At 37.4% G+C, this 18,097-nt stretch overlaps 1 protein-coding gene across 11 annotated transcripts in view; it reads left to right on the top strand.

Moving 5' to 3' along the window:
• The window catches only part of EML1 (EMAP like 1), a 123,847-nt gene that overhangs the window by 74,578 nt on the left and 31,172 nt on the right, over positions 1-18,097 (top strand). For 5 of the 11 annotated variants that reach the window (XM_032112380.1, XM_032112373.1, XM_032112376.1 and 2 more), the window contains exons 3-6: positions 2,200-2,332; positions 7,953-8,003; positions 11,317-11,451; positions 17,841-17,869. In XM_032112380.1, coding sequence (XP_031968271.1) covers positions 2,200-2,332; positions 7,953-8,003; positions 11,317-11,451; positions 17,841-17,869 — 348 coding nt within the window. The remainder of the gene's footprint in view (positions 1-2,199; positions 2,333-7,952; positions 8,004-11,316; positions 11,452-17,840; positions 17,870-18,097) is intronic. The other 6 variants (XM_032112379.1, XM_032112377.1, XM_032112381.1 and 3 more) reach the window with 3 other exon arrangements.

Raw genomic sequence — 18,097 nt, 5'->3', positions numbered from 1 at the left:
GTGATGTCACTTACCACTAGTGTGAGCTAGCTGTTGTAAATAAAACTAAATAGCTCCAGTATAAACAGTGGATTAATTGAATTATGCAGTTTTTCTGTGTGCTGTGTAAGAGTTTCATGGTGTTGCTTTCTACACTAGCTGACCATTTAAATCTCTATTTCCAGAAATGTGGGTTGTGGGTTTGTGCTGGATTTGAAGCAAAACTTCTGTTAAAGGTTGCAGGGTTTATTCCTGGCTGCTGCTAGTTTCAATTTCATAAGGTTAGGAGAGTAAACAGACTCCAGCTAGTTCACTCCAGCTACTTTTTAATGGATGTTCTTTTTAAATAACTATAAATAAGGAAAATATTTTAGTAATTAATTTTTTTAACTTTAATTGCTGTTCTAATTTGTCTTCTCAAAGCTCAATAAAGTTTTGTGAGCTACAGAAAGCTTGCCAGGAGACAAGTCCACAACTTCTCAACTGTAGCTACCTGTGATTCTGCAGTATGCTACAGAATCAGTTTTATACATATGGATTAATTACAGCAGTGCAGCAATTAGGAAACAAGCAGCAGTGCTTCCAGCACAGAACAGTAAAAAGAATTTAATATACAAAAAATGAATAAAGTAGAAGTAAATAGAGTGATGATATCTGAAATTATTTTTAAAAAAAGAAATAGATGCATGGGAAGCCAAGTAAACTTCAAATGTTTTGTATAAGCTCTAAAGACAGCATTAGTCAGTTAAAATATATCATGGAAGGCAGGGCTGGAAGGCACCTTCAGTGAGCATTGAGAAAATTTTCTTCTTTTGTCTCCTTTGTTGACTTTCTTTCGTGTCATCCTTCACTCTTCTAAGCCAAATAAGCCTCATTCCTTCAGTATTTCCCTTATAGGTTGTTTTCTAAATTTCCCTCCTCTGAACAAATAAATGATGAACGAATAACAAGTAAGTTGTGTATTCAAACAAAGTTTCAAGACAAAGTTTGTCTTGCAAGTTGCATTCTCTAGTAGACGGTATTTACTGGCAGTCTTCTGAAGACACAGTCTTTCACATCTTTTTGTTCAATATATGAAAATTTAGGGTGAACAAGTCAGTAAATGCTTGTTGTCAGTGCTACAATAAGATGTTGTTACAATACGACCAATACAATTGGTACTGTTTCAGTTTAGCCTTTTAGATCTTTTATCCTTGGCAGTCTTTTTTGAGGAACATTTCATAGGTATTCTCCCTGCCATCCTCTCCAAGTTTAATGAAATGTTATGTTCGTAAGGTGACTTGTGACTGCTGCCTTCTCTCAGGTGGTGTTTCTCTGAACCCAGAGGTATTTGGCATCTTTACAATGGCTTGTAATACAAAGTCCTGTCAAATTTCAAGTGATTCAAGCTTTCTTCCCTGCTGTAGAGAGAGCACTAGTCATGTTTATGTCTGTTTCAAGGCTATGATCCACAGTAGTTTTCATGTTGGTACTCATTGCTTGCAGTTTTAAACACCGTTTTTGCAACTAACTTCTAACTACTCAAATGGGACTTTTCTGTTATTCTAATCTTAATTGTGGCCATGACACTTAGATCCCTTTTTGAACCAATGTTTGATCAGAAGAATGTAGGTAGATAATGTCAGCTTATTACCTCCACTCTTCTGCTGATTTCAGTTGCTTTTTCTGAATCAAAGGTACAATTCCTTTCTGTCAAACATAAACCCACATTGTTTGAAAATAAAGCTTTTGGGGGGAGTAATAATAATTTCCTTGTGGAAAACCTCCAAGAAGACTGAGGGGTGAAGAGCAGAGTTTCTGGGATGACAGCCTGCCTTCATTTCTAGCACTTCTCTGGATGCTGTCCAGGTGGGCAAGAGACTGATGCTCTTTTGAGAGAGCAGGATTGTTTTTGAGGACAACAACTACTTTTATGCTTATCACTAAGCTCCTTGATCTAGGGCAGAGTTTTACACATGAGGGAGGTTATAGAGTGGTGTGCTCAAGCCATATGCTGTGATTAACTTGATAGGGTGATGATGATGATGATGATGATGATTATTAATAATAATAATAATAATTCCTCAATGTTAAAACCCTCATCTGTGCTGAATTTGGCAATAGTGACACAAAAATGGCACACTACATGGATAATTTAAAATATTCTAGTGTTGTTTGCTGAGGAAAAAACCAGGGAAAAGTAAACGGAGACAATGATTTCATCTTATGCTTGTTTTATAGCAAGACCACTGGTACAAACCCTGCCTTTAAGGACGACAGTTAACAATGGAACTGTGTTACCAAAGAAACCAAGTGGCTCTTTACCTTCTCCATCAGGAACCAGAAAGGAGACTGTATCACCAGCAGCAAAAAGGTAGGCGTCTATGAGAAACCTTATAACCATGGAATTGAAAACATGGTATAGCTCCTCTTTTAACCTTCTAGATATGTAGTTTTTCTTACTTGCAAAGCAGCAGTGTAAATATTTAGCTTGGAAAGAAAGGGAGATGGATTTTGTTCTAGGAGGCTTTAAATTTATTCATTCTAATTACAATTAAGGTTATTCCCATGAGTACTGAAAGAATGCACAATGCTTGGTCTTACTGGTTTGTGTTCTTTTCTTGCTTTTGAGAGTTTAGCATAGAGAGAATAAAGCACTTCTACTTTGCTGTTGCCCAACATGATGTGAAAAGTGGTGCAAGAATTCTTTGAGTAGCTAGTAGAAAATACATAGTCTCAGAGAAACAGTGTTGTCATTGCAAATCAGTATGTTATCTTTGGTGGTTTTCTCTCACTAACAAAATTATCATATAAACTGCATGCACAGTGTTAGCAGCATCTCAGGGAGGAGGAAAATTCTATGCCTAGCACATATTTATGCAAATGAAAGCATCCATCTTTAGATATCTTACCATTAGCATGTATTTAAGCCCTTTTAAAATTACTGCTCTGTCCCAATCTGCTTTGTGTGTAGCTGTTTTTAAATAGGCTAAATGTTTTATACATCTGGGTTATAAGGAACCGAATGGATTGGGTGAAGCAAGTTCAAGTTATACACGGCAGTTACTGTGGTGCTAATCTGCTGTGTGGTTTGTCTGTAAAAGATATTAGTGTGGGGTTTTGGGTTGGGGTTTTTTTGTACATTTCTTTTGTGTGTCTCCTCATCTTTTTGTAGTGATGATGCTGTCAGGTCTGAGGGAGGGAAAGTTGTAGAGATGAGAGCATTAACTTGCTAAGATCTGAGGTCTCTCTCGTAAAGAGATTTTTTCTTCGAAGGTGAGATGGAGGCTAAGGGTATGCCAGTTTTTACTAGTGTGTTGAAGGGGACTGATTTTCAAGAAACTCCAGGTTCTGTTATTGCAGAGAGAAGTTATGCTGTGCACAATTAAAATTGGAAAATGCCATATTTGTTTATGTCACAAAAATGAACTCCTGTGAGCTCTTACGAACTGGAGCTCACTGCAGCCATAGGCTTTGGCAGGCTGGTCTGAATCAGCCCTTAAGATAAGAGAAGGAAACCAAATACTGTCTAAACTGTTCCGTTATTAAATTGTATCACCAGAAGTTTGAAAATGGGTGAAAGAACTTTCCTTTTAGAAAAGGAAATGTATTAGTGTTTGAAAAAGAGTACTATTTAGTACATGCTGAATTTTAAAACACATTTGTTCTTCACAAATTATTTTTTCTTAATAATTCTCAGAATTTCATTCTTTCTAAGTAAGTTTCAACTAGTAGTTATAAAACATCTGAGAGCACAGCCATTGGCAGACTTCACCTGTGTACAGAGGGTGTGATTCCTGAGTCTCTATGCTCTGTCTCTAAGGTTCAGCATAGGACTTTCTGTCTCAGAGTCGGGTGGGTGAAGTGCAGGTCAGGATTGTACTCATGCTTTCTCTATTCTTGGAGGCCTTTATGTAATTCAGGTGTTCCATCTGGTATTGCCTGCAGCCTGTAGGCATTATCCTAGCTTAGGATCCCTGTAGGTAAGTGGCACTCTGTATCCCTTCCACCTGACCATCGTGCAGCCTGGATACCCAGAATGCCAGTGGGAAAGTCCTTAGCATCATTAGGGAGTATTTTTAGACTGTCTTGATTCCTGTAAGAGAAATTCTTCCACAGGGCAAGTATTTAATGTCCTTTTATTATGCTGTGTCCCTTCTCATTGCTGAAGAAGGTAGGGTGAAGGTGCTTTAAATATGCACCATGAAAATGTATATTCAGTTTTGGAAAAGAAAAAATATACATGGAGAGTTTTGCCGAAATAGGTGAACACTTAAGAGTGCTTAGGAGAGCAGGGTTGCTCCATGTCCTGAAAAAGGCAGTTGTAAATTCAGGTGCTGTAGAATTATTGTTCTCTTCAAATGCTCTAAAATTCTGTATTGGTATCTTTAACATGCAAATTTTCATTCTCTACTCTTACCTTTATTAAACTATATTAAAGCATATTTTATGCCTTGCCTATAAATATACTTCAAGGTGAATAAAGTGGAATGGTAAGGACCTCACCAATTAATTACTGTACAAAACATTTTTTGGTAAATTATTCTGTAATCATTTAATAGTGAACCTTGAAATAACTGGTTGAATTTCAGGGTTTTATAGTAAATGGTGTTTCATATATTTGGTATTCAAACATGATACAGTGAGTGCTCCAAATATATTTCTTGTATACAGTCAAGTAGAATAATTCATTAGGCATCCTTAAGGTGAATTCAATCACACTTTGTATTTATACTGGGCCCTTTTACCTTCAGGAACTGCACGTGTTTATGCATGAAACAGTAATGGAAATACCTCAGCAAGATCAAATAGCTTCCTTTTCAAAGGATAGGACTTGTTTATTTGTGTTAGAAGCTTCTTTCAGTGTTGCACAGTTTACAGATGGTGGGAAATTTTGAGCTATTTTTTCAATCTGATTTTTGCTAAGAAGTGCTCTTCTCTTATGAACTGGTTCCAGAACTGTAGCTAATTCGTAGTGTAGCTATTCTTTAGTCCAAAATATGGTCATGTGACACAGCAGCTGCAAACAGTATTAAGTGTTTATAGATGTTTTAAAACTTAATTTCTGCTTGAATGCTTTCAATAGTTTTTCTATACAACATGTGCACAATTGAAAAGATAGAATTTGAAAAATCAAAGTAAAGTTAAAAACAACAGTAGAAAGGGAAAAAATAGTTTTTGCTGGGTCATCTTCTAAGCTTTTGATCTGCTGTTGAGACTGACATATCTCATAGGATTGCAATAGTAAAAAATAGCATCTTCCATTTTTTTATTACCTATGACCATATATTCAAGAGAAAGTGCAGGTGAATGGAGTCCTTCCCAAATGTTTTCTGAATTGCCTTATGAAAAGAGGGCTTACAATCAAATAATTTGATTCCTCTCTTCTCCTATACTTAGAACCATTAGGTTAGGACTGTATGATGTCCAGTTGAAATGACATCAATCTATCCCTTGAAACAGTTTGTTGTGCATTATTTATGTAAATATATTCAAACAGTCTGTGTGGGGACTATGTGTGCATCCATACATTCTCCTGCTTAGACATAGATGTATTTACTGGTATGTCTGCAGACACAATCTCATTTCATACAATAGCTGTGTTAAATGGGTTGGTTAACTCCTATGAACCCACAGGTTGGTATACAGCTTATCTGCCTTGCTGGATTGCCAAGGAGATGTGGTTCAGAGTTCACTACATTTTCTGATTTCCCATTTAATATTTGAAATGGAAATTACTTCTTCTGGCAGGAATATAAAATTGGAGGTAATAAAAAAGGCTTGAGGCTGAAAGGGTGGAACTAACAGGCTTTTATTTGAGTTCCATATATTCTCTCAGTGACCTTATGCAAATCATTTAACCTCTATGCATATTGCTTTTCCATATGTAAAACGTGTATCTCTGGATATCAGTAGGTTCTTATAGGTAGGTTCTAATGTGATAATTAGATCCAGATCTTGCAAAGCATTGGGTAACCTCAACTGACTCTGACTTCAATTAGAATTGAGGGCACCAAACCCCGCTTCAGCATTCAGATCTCATATAGTCAATACCCAATTATCCAAGTTAAGGAAGGACTGAAATAACTTGAATAGAGCAAAACCACTATCCAAAACATGGATCAATTGGATTATAAAAGTATCTGGTGGTAATACAGTGCAAGATAGAAAGCCTGGTGATGCTGGTGGTACCAAGAACTGTGGTCAAGCACCAAGTGGAGCTGCTGCACTCAGGCTTTGGGGGCCACGTGAACACAGCTGGGAGTCTCTGGGTGCCAGCCAGCTAACAGAGAGCTGGAGTGGTTCTGAGATGGGCTGAACAATCACCTGACACAGACAGACAATCAAGAATTACCTGGCTTTGTAAAGTGTTCCCATGTCGTCTTCACAAGAAACCTTTGATCAGAGGATTTGATTTTAATTTTAATATATTTACTAGTTCTATGATATAGAAGTGTATAAGTTATTTTGAGTACCAGCTTTTTGTATGCTGCTGTAGTTTTATTCTGAACTTTGTGCTTAGAATAATTATTTGAAATTTTCATTCTGAATAAGATAAGTTTAGTGTATCATGAGCAGAACTTTCCCTTCCCCCTTCACTCTTTCTTTGGCATGTAATGTGGCTTGAAGTTTGCTGCTTAACACTAAATTTGTCTTTGGAATCTGGCCAGTGCGTAGTAATGATGTTTTGTGTCCCCTATTAAAATCTAAGGTTTTGTGACTCATCTAGGATAGCTTTGTTTCCAAGAGTTGAGGGGGAAAAAGAGAAAAAAAAAAAGTAAGGGAGGAGAATGCAGACAGTACCTTTCCCAGTAGGGATGCTGCTGCAGGCTGCAGGCTAGCACATACTTTGCCTTTCAAAAGGAGACAATCAGTCATTCTTTCTCCCCTGGCAGATTGAAAAGTATTACAATGGTGCAAAACTCTGACAATGGAGATCAAAAGAAAGAAGCAGGAACAAAGAAAACATAAAGAGCTTTGTTTGCAGGGAGAATAAAATACTTTAATATGATAAATTCCTGTTCTTCTAAACTCTAAACACATGGCCCCTAGGAAATTGTTCAGTCGCCTGGAATTAATGTTGTGTGTTCTGTTGGGGGGCAGCGATGGTTTGTAACTGGCGCACACACAAACTCTGCATCAAATCTTCAATTAAGTGCTCTGTGTAACACTCAACTCTCAAAGAAAATGGTTTAAAATATTTAGAATATAAGTTAAAAAAGAAATCCCTCTCCATTGAACTTCGGGTGGCAAAACTATTACACCACTTCACAATATCTCTAACAATTAAAGTTATTAGTGCATTTTGCTCAAAGGCATAATGAAATTAAAGTCATATGTTATTCCTGAATTCATTCTAATTGATTTAAATAAGGGTCAAAATGAGTGCTAGACAAAATATTAATGCCATCAGTTACTGTCTTAAGAGCGTTGTGTGCTAGTTTTTAATTTCTTTTATTAAAAAGCTTTTATATTTTTCCAAATAATTTTAGTAATAAAATATATATCTTTTTAATTTTGGCCAGATTTGTTCACCACAATTCAGTAATGCAACTACCTGAAACATTCATGCTATGCAGTGGTATATGTATGTATATATGAGGATTTATTTTCTTGTCTTTGTTGTTGCTTTTTTAATAGTCTTTGTCTTTTAGCTGGATCATCTGTTGTGTTCCTTCAGATAGCCTCTTTGATTTCTTTTTTTTTTAAGTTTTATTTTTTAGTTGCTTTACAAATGGTCAGTCTATTGGGGCACTGCTGAGATTTTGTCATTCAAAGATACATTGGTGTTCTTAAATGTATGGTTTGAAATGATCAAACATCTAACTGAGTCAATAAACACTTTGTTGTTTACTCCTGCACGTGACTTCATATCTTGAAAGCATGCAATTTTGTCTTTTAATGTAAGTCTTGTAAATGTCTTGTTTCCACATTTTATTGTTGCATTCACTTTTTATTCTGCTTTGTTTACGCACCTCTCAATCTGGATTAAGCAGGTCTGTGAATCTTCTCAATGCATGCAAACTGAAAAAGCCTGCTCTAAGGTGAGGGATCCTTAATAGCTTTGTAGTGTTGAAGTTCAGTTGTTTCTCCTTTCCATTTCAATTCAACACATAGAAAGTGGCTGTTTTAGTAAAAGCGTTAACATGATAGAACTGTAATTATTATTGCCATTTTTAACATTTTCAGAAGTACATGTCTAAAACTTTCTCATCATTGATAAATGCATCACACAATTTAGATAATAATAATTTCAGTGATGGTATCTGCATTATTTCATACTAACATCATTTTTATTATAGGAGTGTTAGACCACATTGCTGTCTTAGACAAGTTAAAAATTGTGTTACTAAATGTTATCTTCCTAAATAATTGCAAATGCTCTCCTTTCATATCACTAATGAGGAAGTCATATTCTGGGATCCAGTTATACTCTTACAAACCTGTAAGTTAAATGAGTATTTTCTGTTGTTTTAAATTCCTCCTCAGGTGACAGTGTATCTACTGTAGCCATGGATATAATCACTGGTGTTTAACAGTCTAGCTAACAAAATGTGTATAGTGCCAAAATTGAGTTAATATAATGGAGTTACAATCCGTGTTTCCAACCACCAACTAATACTTCTCACTGGGCTTTTGTTGTTGTTGGAAGTTTAAAATAAAATTTTACACAAGATAGCATTACTAATTAGTTTAAGCAGTGATGGATATAAATCAAAAGGGTTTAAAAGAATTTTATACCAATGGTAAAAGTAGTTTTAATACTGATATAAGACTTCATTATTCAGAAAGAAGATAGAATTAAACTTCTAAATTTTAGTTCCACTCTTTCCTTTCTTATCCTCTAGTTCATCTTTTGAACGTTGACATCTATAAAAATGAAACCCCAAGCAACATTAGTTTCAAACTGTTTCTGTAACTTAAATTTTTTTCTGAGATTGGTATAATTTGATAATGTCCTTAATTTAATTTCAGTGTAGGCTGATGTTGACGCCTCTTATCCTTAAAGAAGAAAATATGCGTCAACATCAGCCTACACTGAAATTTTCTTAACCAGGAAAGGATGCCAAAATAAAGATTTGATCCTGACAAATCACACAGGATGTTTCTGTAATTAATGTATATAATAGTGGGAGGCACATGCTAAAAGCTATTTTATGTGGAATAAACATTTTCAGTATCAAAGTTTTATTTTCTAACTGGAGTAGTATTAAATTGGATGATGTTATGGAATGCAAGGAGGGTAGTTAAATATTAACAGTACAGTCTTTAATTTACTAGAGAAGGTTTTTTTCATGCATTTGACATTGAGATGACTTGGATAATGTTAGTCTAGTGTAGGAAGTACACTTCTGAAATTAAGACAGAATTAAATTCTTGTTGCTGCCTTTTCTCTTCCCCTATGAATGTGTTTTGTTCTGTTGCTGTGTGTAATTTTGCATTCTGCTTGCTCTCTTACATTGCTTTCTCCACAGAAACACTACTTTTTAAGATTCAGCTTAATCATTTGAAACTTGTTTTTATTACAAGAATGCAGCACTGAACATCTGTCCTGCCATTGCATGTTCCAGAAGGTTTTTTTGTCAAGCTGCCTGAGATACACCTTAACATGCATCACCTCTGCAGATCCGCCCCTGGCTGGGCTCTGCCTTCTTTTCAGAAGGGCAATTGCTTTGCAGAAAGACTCTGGTTCAGGTGTTCCCATCGTTTCTGTAACTGAGTCTCAGTTGAGGTGTTCAAACATTCCCCTCCTTGCTGGTAAAAAGACATGGGGGAGCAGGAATAAGTTTGGGGTTTTTTTAAAGCAGGAAGTGTATCAATGGTGGTGTACAGTTGCTAAGCTGAGCATTTTTTGACCAGATGGAAAAGTCTGTCTTGTTTCTTCTAGTTATGGAGAGCCAGCTTGTACCACACATAAAGTGGGACAGAGCCAGAGGAGCTGACTGAGATAACACGGTAGGGATAGCTGTTAGGGACTGATGGGGAGGTTTGGAGTAGTCCTCAAGAATGCATGGGATGAGTATTCTGGTAAGCAGAGCATCTCTGGGAGCGTATGGAGGCCAAGGCAGAGGTGGCTGGGGATGATAAAAGGTGTGACTAGGATGAAACTGTCCTTAAAGGAGCAAGTACTGAAGTTTTCACAGTGGGATGGAGCTTGTGGTTGGGATTTGGGTAGAGATGTGAGCTTGAAAGCAATCATTGATGTCCATGGTTTCTGGGATGAGAGAGCTGCTGAAGGTGGTTATTTAGTATGGGGATTTTATGGGTAAAGAGGATATTTTCATTCTGCTTTCTGCAGGGCAGAAAACAGTACAGGACTGAAGTGGGAGGAAATGAGATCTGGACACTGAGTCCTGTCATTCAGCTGCTGCCATGGGGAGATCCCTGCCTCAGTCTGGGTACTGCTGCCTGAGCCTCTCTGCTGCAAAGGGCTTGCAGCAATGTGTAAAGCATTTTTGGCCCCAACAGCTTTGGGGCCTCACCCTTAGCTGCTCCCTCTCTTGCTAGGAAGCACTGCTTTAGGGAGAAGTGCTTTGGTCAATAATTTGTCTCCTGTAAGATATAAGTTCTGACTGAGCTTCTCTTAATTTACTAAGTAACACTGCTTGTGTTTTGGCTCACATTTTTCTATCAGAGAGAGCTGGATGTCTAAGGAGTACCATAAAGCCACATGAGAGCTCCCTTGATAACTATCTTGGCAGGAAGGATGGCTGAAGAGTGAGAGAGTAGGGTGAGCTTTAAGCCTTTGAGAAACCTCCTGTTAGGACATGTGGGGAATCTAATCTATTCATACATGTAACTAGGAAGCATACATTTTTGACAACAATCAAAAAAATGCAGGCTAGCTCACCATTAATTGCAGTTTGGAGTATATTAATACTAGCTTTGAACCACAGAGTAATTGATATTGAATGAAGACCCAAAGTTAGCTTGCTTGTGTTCAAATTTTGACCTACTTTTGGCATTCTCTTTAGTCTGGCTGGAAGTGTCAGGTAATATGCTTTCTCTTTAAATCTTTCACTTCTTTGTAAGAGAATCCAAAAGTTCAGAAGTATGGAGTGGTAGTCAGAGATTTGAAATGTGACCCAGAAAAAAGATTGCAACTACTCTATGTAATTGGTTTAGCCCTTCTTCTATTTTATGGTTAAGGAAAAAGCAATATGTTTGTTTCTGTTGCACCAGGTACTCAGCAAAACTCTTACATAGGCTCTTTAATAAATCAAGTTAAGAATTAAAAAAAAAATGTAGTTGATTTTTAAGGGTCAGTGTTCTACTTGATACATTTCTCAAACATATTTATTGTAGAATATATACTTTTACAAGTGCCACTGTGAAACTTGCTCCTTGTTTTATTAGCACCATTAAGAGAACCAGTTCAGCTGAGCGTGTGTCCCCAGGAGGTCGGAGGGAAAGCTATGGAGATTCCAAAGGGAGTCGCAACCGCACTGGTTCCACCAGCAGTTCATCTAGTGGTAAAAAGAACAGTGAAAGGTAATGTTATCTAAGTATCTATCTCCTGTCTCTGCCTCCTGCTCTAATAATGAAATTAGTTTCTTTAGTGAACTTAGTTTTTCTTGTTTAACAAATATTGGAAGCTTTCTTTTTTTACAAAGCTCCAATTCTTGGACCAAAGTATATATTAAAATATTTGAAATAAAACAGGTTTTCATATTTAGATTAAATTTATTTGCCTTATTTCCAAGCTATAAACAGTGTGAGAACCTAGAGTTTCCCAGGAGAGTTCATAATTATTAAACATGCCTTTTCTAGTATCTTAGTGGTTTCCCTTAGTCTTCATATTCCTGACAAATACTTCTTTGAGTTTCTGGTTGTGGTGCATTGACCCCAGCTGGCATCTAAGTTACTGCACAGCCATTCACTTCCTCTCCTCCAGTGGGATGAGAGGAAGAAAATAGGAAGAGCAAAAATGAAAAAACTCATAAATCAAGATAAAGGTAGTTTAAGAAGTGAAGAAAAGAGGAAGAAAAACCAAAACAAATGCTGAGAAGCATTCACTCACCACATCCCACATGTAGACTGATATCCAGCCAGTCTCTGAACCATGAATGCTTCGGTCTGAGGGCCAAATTAAAGATAAATGAGGGGAGAGATTTACATGCAAGTGCTGTTCAATGAAGCAGAGTGAGGTGATGCCTATCTCTGTGTATCTCTGATCATGCTTCTCTGTATTGCTGACAGCACAGAGAAAAGAGAGTATCTTGTCCAAGAGTTTCAGACTTAGGATGGCCTTGAACAAATAACTACTTCATTGAGGTTCATCAGTATTGTCAGTATAGGTCAAGCAGTTCTTTCCTGTATTTCCTACTCAGATTTTAGTTTTGACCATTTCACTTGACCCGTTCTATTGCAGTTTCCTATGCAAGAAATGGTGTTGATGGTACTGTTTTACTGTCTCACAGATGATGTGACCATAAAAACACATGGTTAATGAAGATCACATAATAACCTAATTTACCTGCTCTGTCTGGGAATCAATGCCATTATACAAGTCATTGTCAGTGGTGTGGCACAAAATGTTCCTTCCTTTTTATCCCTTCAGCATATTTGCTTGAATAAGGAGTGACTGAGCTGGTTGTGTACTATTTCACAGCCCAAATATGGGTGATTACATTATTAATAGCTCGTTTTCTGGCTTATGTTTTCAGCTATGAAGCAAGACAGCAAGTGTGCAAACTACAGAACTTATTCAAATTTATGGGTTGGGATAAAAGGGCAGATTACTAAGGGTGGCACTTTGTGGCTGTTTGCTACAAGCTGCCTGAACAGGACGAAGTGCATGGGGTCTTTTACAGGCAGCTTGAAGCAGCCTCAAAGTCACAGGCCCTGGTTCTTGTTGGGGACTTTAACTACCCTGACATCTGCTGGAGGAGCAACACAGTGAAGCACAAAGAGTCCAGGAGGTTCCTGGAAAGCATTGATGACAACTTCCTGTCACAGGTAGTGGAAGATCCCACAAGGAATGGTGTGCTGCTTATGCAAACAAATAGGGAAGGCCTTGTTGGAGATGTGAAGGTTGGAGGCAGCTTTGGCTGTCGTGACCATGTGGTGGAGTTCCATACCAGGAAGGGATGAAGCAGGGTAGCAAGTAAGATTGTAACCATGGACTTCAAAAGAGTTAACTTTACCCTGTTCAGGGATCTTCTTGGAAGAATCGCATGGGAACAGGCCCTGGAGGGAAGAGGGATCCAAGAGGGTTGGTTGATATTCAAGGATCACTTCCTCCAGGCTCAAGAACAGTGCAGCCAGATGAGCAAGAAATCAGGAAAAGTGGGCAAGATACCTGCATGCATGGATAAAGGACAAGGACGTGGGTGTTCTGGTGGACAGCAAGCTGTCCATGGGCCCTTGTGGCCCGTGCGTGTGCCCTTGTGGAAGGCCAGTGGAATCATGGGGTGCATTAGGAAGAGTACTGCCTGCAGTTTGAGGGAGGTGATCCTATACAGAATCATAGAATTGTCAAGGTTGGAGGAGACCTTTTAGATCATCAAGTCCAACCATCCAATTCTGCCCCTCTACTCAACCCTGGTGAGGCCACATCTGGAGTGCTGTGTCCAGTTCTGAGTTCCTCAGTACAAGAGGGACATGGAGCTCCTGGAGTGAGTCCAGTGGAGGGCTACAAAGTTGATCAAGGAACTGGAGCATGTCTCTTATGAGGAAAAGTTGGGGGAAATGGGCCTGTTCAGCCTCAAGAAGAGACAACTGAAAGGGGATTCATCAGTGTCTATAAGTATCTGAAGGGAGGGTGTCAAGAAGATGGAGCCAGGCTCTTCTTGGTGGTGCCAAGCAAAATGACAAGAGGCAATGAGCAGAAACACATGCACAGGAATATGAGGAAAAATTTCTTTACCGTGTGGGTGACCGAACACTGGAACAGATTGTCCAGAGAGATTGTGAAGTCTCCCTCAGTGGAGATATCTGAGAATTGTCTCTGGACACAATTCTGTGCCGTGTGCTCTGGTATAACCTTGCTTAAGCAGGGAGGTTGGACCAGATGAATGACTGTGGTCCCTTCCAATCTGACCTGTTCTGTGACTCTGTGAAAGACTTAGCAAATTAAAGGAATAATGAAAAAAATTAAATACTATCAGAGAAAATGTTATAAAATTGTAACCAAGGAAGATGTAATATTTACACAAATTAAAATCTTGTTTGCATTCTGCATCTGTGCATGTGAATGAAGTTTTGATAAGCCAACAGAATTCCACAGGACTGGACCTTCTGGTACTTATGGAAATTTGATTTTATCCTAGAATCTGAATTTTCTTCCCTTAAAATTTTTTTGTAAGATAATTATAGCAACAAATAACTAATAGATGTGGGTTTCATTTTGTTTCTAAGATTTTTATACTTCAAGATTTCTAAAAGACAAATGTAACTGAAAAAAATTTACTGTAGCGATACATAATACCCATAAATAAATACTACTTTTGTGAGGAAAAGCAATCTATTATTAGTTTATTTAGGAGCCAAGTGTCTTTTTGCATGTGCAGATTTGAACAAAGTCTTTTCTCAGACCCTTATAGCAAAGAGAATGTATACCTGCACACATCTGAATCAGCAAACCAAGCATCAACAATCTTAGGGACAAGTGAGCCTGAAAGGTTTGAAAGGCAAAACCAAGCAAAACCCATAATGATCAGTGAAGGGACAGCTAAAAAAACAAGCTCACTCTTAATTTAAGCTGCAAATTCTGTGAAGTGTTGCAACGGTGCATAACTTCATGCAGCTGCTTTGCCTTGGTGAAGTCATTAGCATGGAGCTGCTGTTTTCTGTATTGATCTCTTGAAGTGCTTGGATTTTTTTTTAAAGGCTTTGCTTTTTATTTTGCATCTATGTATAACTTCTACTCTGTCACACATATCACATTATATCAACAGCCATTATGTGGTGACCTCATTGATTGAAATAACCTTATCTTCTATAAACAAAACAACATCTTATGGATAGTTTTTGTTAAAAAACAAACTTTCTATACTTAGATGGGTAGACATGTTTCTGGAATATGAACAGGAATTACTTCACCTACCAATGGTGAATCTCACTGCTTTTCCACTTTGCTGTAGTAATTTACTGTAGTTTTTGAAAAAGTTTAAACAAGCATGATCCTACAGTGCCCTTGCTCTGTGTATCTTCTGTTTATCTTCTAAAAAACAAATTCATTAGATCAAGTGCCCAAAAGATGAATTCAGTGTGTGGAAGATCTACATGTCAAAATCTAAATACAATACAGTGCTTTGCAAAGTCCATTTTATGGATATATCACTGATCCTGCTACCTGCTAAAGGTGACAGTTATCTGAAATTAGTTATATGTTAAAGCTACTAAACAGATAAGGTGAGACTATTAGTTAGATTATTCACTTAAATTAAGGAAAGCTATGACTTCTACTAGCTATATAGATGTACTGTACATTTGAAAAGTGATTCCAAAATAGCTGAGAAATAAAAATGTTACAACAAAATAATTGTTATCTGCAAAATGTTTTGGTTTTGTTCTAAGGTTGACCACAGTACTTGAGATGCTTTTTTAATTTTTACATACTATTTTAACAAAAACTCAGTGGTTATGTCATTTTGCAACTGTTAGGCCACAAAGGGTTGAGCAACAGCTCTGATCAGAAATCACTCACTTATAACTTGGGGAGGAGGTCCAGCACACAAGAGATGCAATGCTTAAGTAAAGTGCAAGTATTCCAAGGAACTAATTGAGAGCATGTGTTAGATTGCCTTAACTGGAGCTAGTGATGTTGCTACCACTGTGAAAAACAGTCATTGTATGGTTAGAGATTTCCCCTCATTTCTGTCCCATGCAGCCTGTTCATCACCCCAGCTTTCACCTCCTTGAAGAGAGAGTGTTCTTATCCTATGGAAGAGGCTGGCTAAAGACTTGCCACATGCTTCCTTTTGAAACTGGGCCACCATGCAAAATACAAAGCAAGAGTTACGGGAAGAAAAATTATGATTCTGTACACTGGGACTAAGACTGTCCCCTGAAAGCTGACTGTATGAGTGAAAGAGTGAGGAAGAGTGTGTTAACCTAACCATCTATTCCCAGTCTGTTTGTATCCTTGACCACTTTGCATCCCTTCCAGCCTGAGATACTCTATGACGCTTTGTTTTTCAAAGCATACAGAGTTGTAGGCTGTTATGCAAAGCCAGAATGCTATAGAAAGCTCTTTTAAGAAGCTTTAAGCATAAGGAGATGACCATAATCTCCCATGCTACTATGAAGTGTCCCAACTCCCGTAGCTATCAGCCAGGAGTAAGCCTTCCTGAGGTTTAGTTAAGTAGGATGTGACTCAAGTTCAGGAAAAAGGGTAGCCAGAGCTCTGAGCTGTTTGTGGTTAGGGTTTGTATAATTAGAAAGCACAGATGATTTGCTTTATTACTGTCATGAATCAGCCTTAAATATTAGCTTGATTAGCTTGAATAAGTCTGCATGGTCTGTTCAGAGCTAGGGACTGTTTTGTCTCTAATATGGCAGCATTTCTGACTAGTGCTCCATCCCATAAAGTTTTTTTGTTTTCTAAAAATATCTTCATTCATAAGAGAAAATGTTAATCTTGGTGTTAACAATGGCAACACATCATGCTATTTATATAGATGACATTGGCTGTGTATGCCAGCTTGAAGCATGTATTTTGATGCATGATTAACACAAAGGCTGATATTATAAAAAGTTGCTAAATCGGGAGTAGAATCAGAATTAATTTGGTTTGGTTTGGATTTATCAGTAAGTAAAGTCTTATTCTCAATATAAGTGTCAAACCAAAGAAAAGGTAAAAATATAATAGAATTATTTGTTACAACTTTCATTGTAGTGAGAGACAATCTTTTATGCTTAGAAAAAAACCTTTGTGCAAAAATCCAACACTGTTTTGTTTCTTTTTTTGATTTCTCCTCATCTGCCCACTGCAGTCTAGGAGAGGGTCTTGAGATGGCATCAAGCTCTAGTAATACTTCATGCTTCAGCATTTCTCCATCAGAATGATAGGGAGTTCAGCCCTTTTGGGGTGAACCACCCTAAGAAACATACAGCAGTTATCTGATACTTCAAAAGTTTTACTGGGTTAAAAAGAGGGAACTGGGAGGAAAAATAACTGCATAGTATAACTTAGTGTCCCTTCCATTCTTCATCAGAAACATGACCCTTGAGCTTGATTTACAGGGGCAAAGGACAAAGAAAACAAATGACTAGCATTTCTTAACAAAGATTCCTTCCTTTTGGCCAGGGTAGTACTATCCAGAGAGCTTCTCCACGTGCTTTATGTATTTTCCCCTCAAGTTTTCCCAAATATTTTCTCAAGACAAAAAGAAAAACCCATTTCCAGTTGTCTTCCAGGCAGCAGTGCAGTGACAAAGAGAAGACGTTTTAGTCATGGTTTTGTGCTTTCTGTGTTTTACCAAGTGCTGTCATTCACCAAGAAACAACTGGGCAGTTCCGTGTTTTACGTGAACTCTTTGGAAAAAACAGGATTCAAACTTTAGTTTGCTCCTTAAATACAGACCAGAAACAAAAAAAAAATACAGCTGCTTGTGGCCAGTTCCTGTGTTATCCTGTAACTGGACTAATTTTGCAGAAGAAGAGAATTTGGTAGTTAGTGGAGGAAAATCTATAGTTTTGAGAATGTAATGAGAATTGAATGTAAAAGTGCCATCAAGGATGTTTACTGGTTTTAAGTGTGTTTGCCTGGGGATTTACTTTGTAAATAATTTAATCAAAAAAGTATTTTTATTCATACCTACAGTCAAAAAAAATTATAGTATTATGTTTTCAGTTTTATATTATATTGATACATATACATGTGCAGACTGTATGTGTATGCTTTTAAAATAGTAATTTCTTCATTATTTTCACAGCAAACCCAAGGAACCAATGTTCAGTGCAGGTAGGAACTCTCAAATTTTTTAAGCAGATTATAACTGTGATAACATATTTGGGTTCCCCCACCAGCCCCCTTTCTTCTATGGCTGCTAGAAACTGGTATTGGGAATCTAAACATGATACTTACGTGCTGCTGCTGACATATTTTTAAAAAGTTGATCAGTTCACTCTAGATTTTATTGATCCAATAGATTTATTTTACAGTTGGGATTCTTTGTAAGAAGACAAGGAC

Source organism: Corvus moneduloides, chromosome 6 (assembly GCF_009650955.1).
Source record: "Corvus moneduloides isolate bCorMon1 chromosome 6, bCorMon1.pri, whole genome shotgun sequence".
Lineage (NCBI taxonomy): Eukaryota > Metazoa > Chordata > Aves > Passeriformes > Corvidae > Corvus > Corvus moneduloides.
Note: the sequence above shows the minus strand (reverse complement) of the source record. Positions and strands in the feature narration are given on the sequence as shown.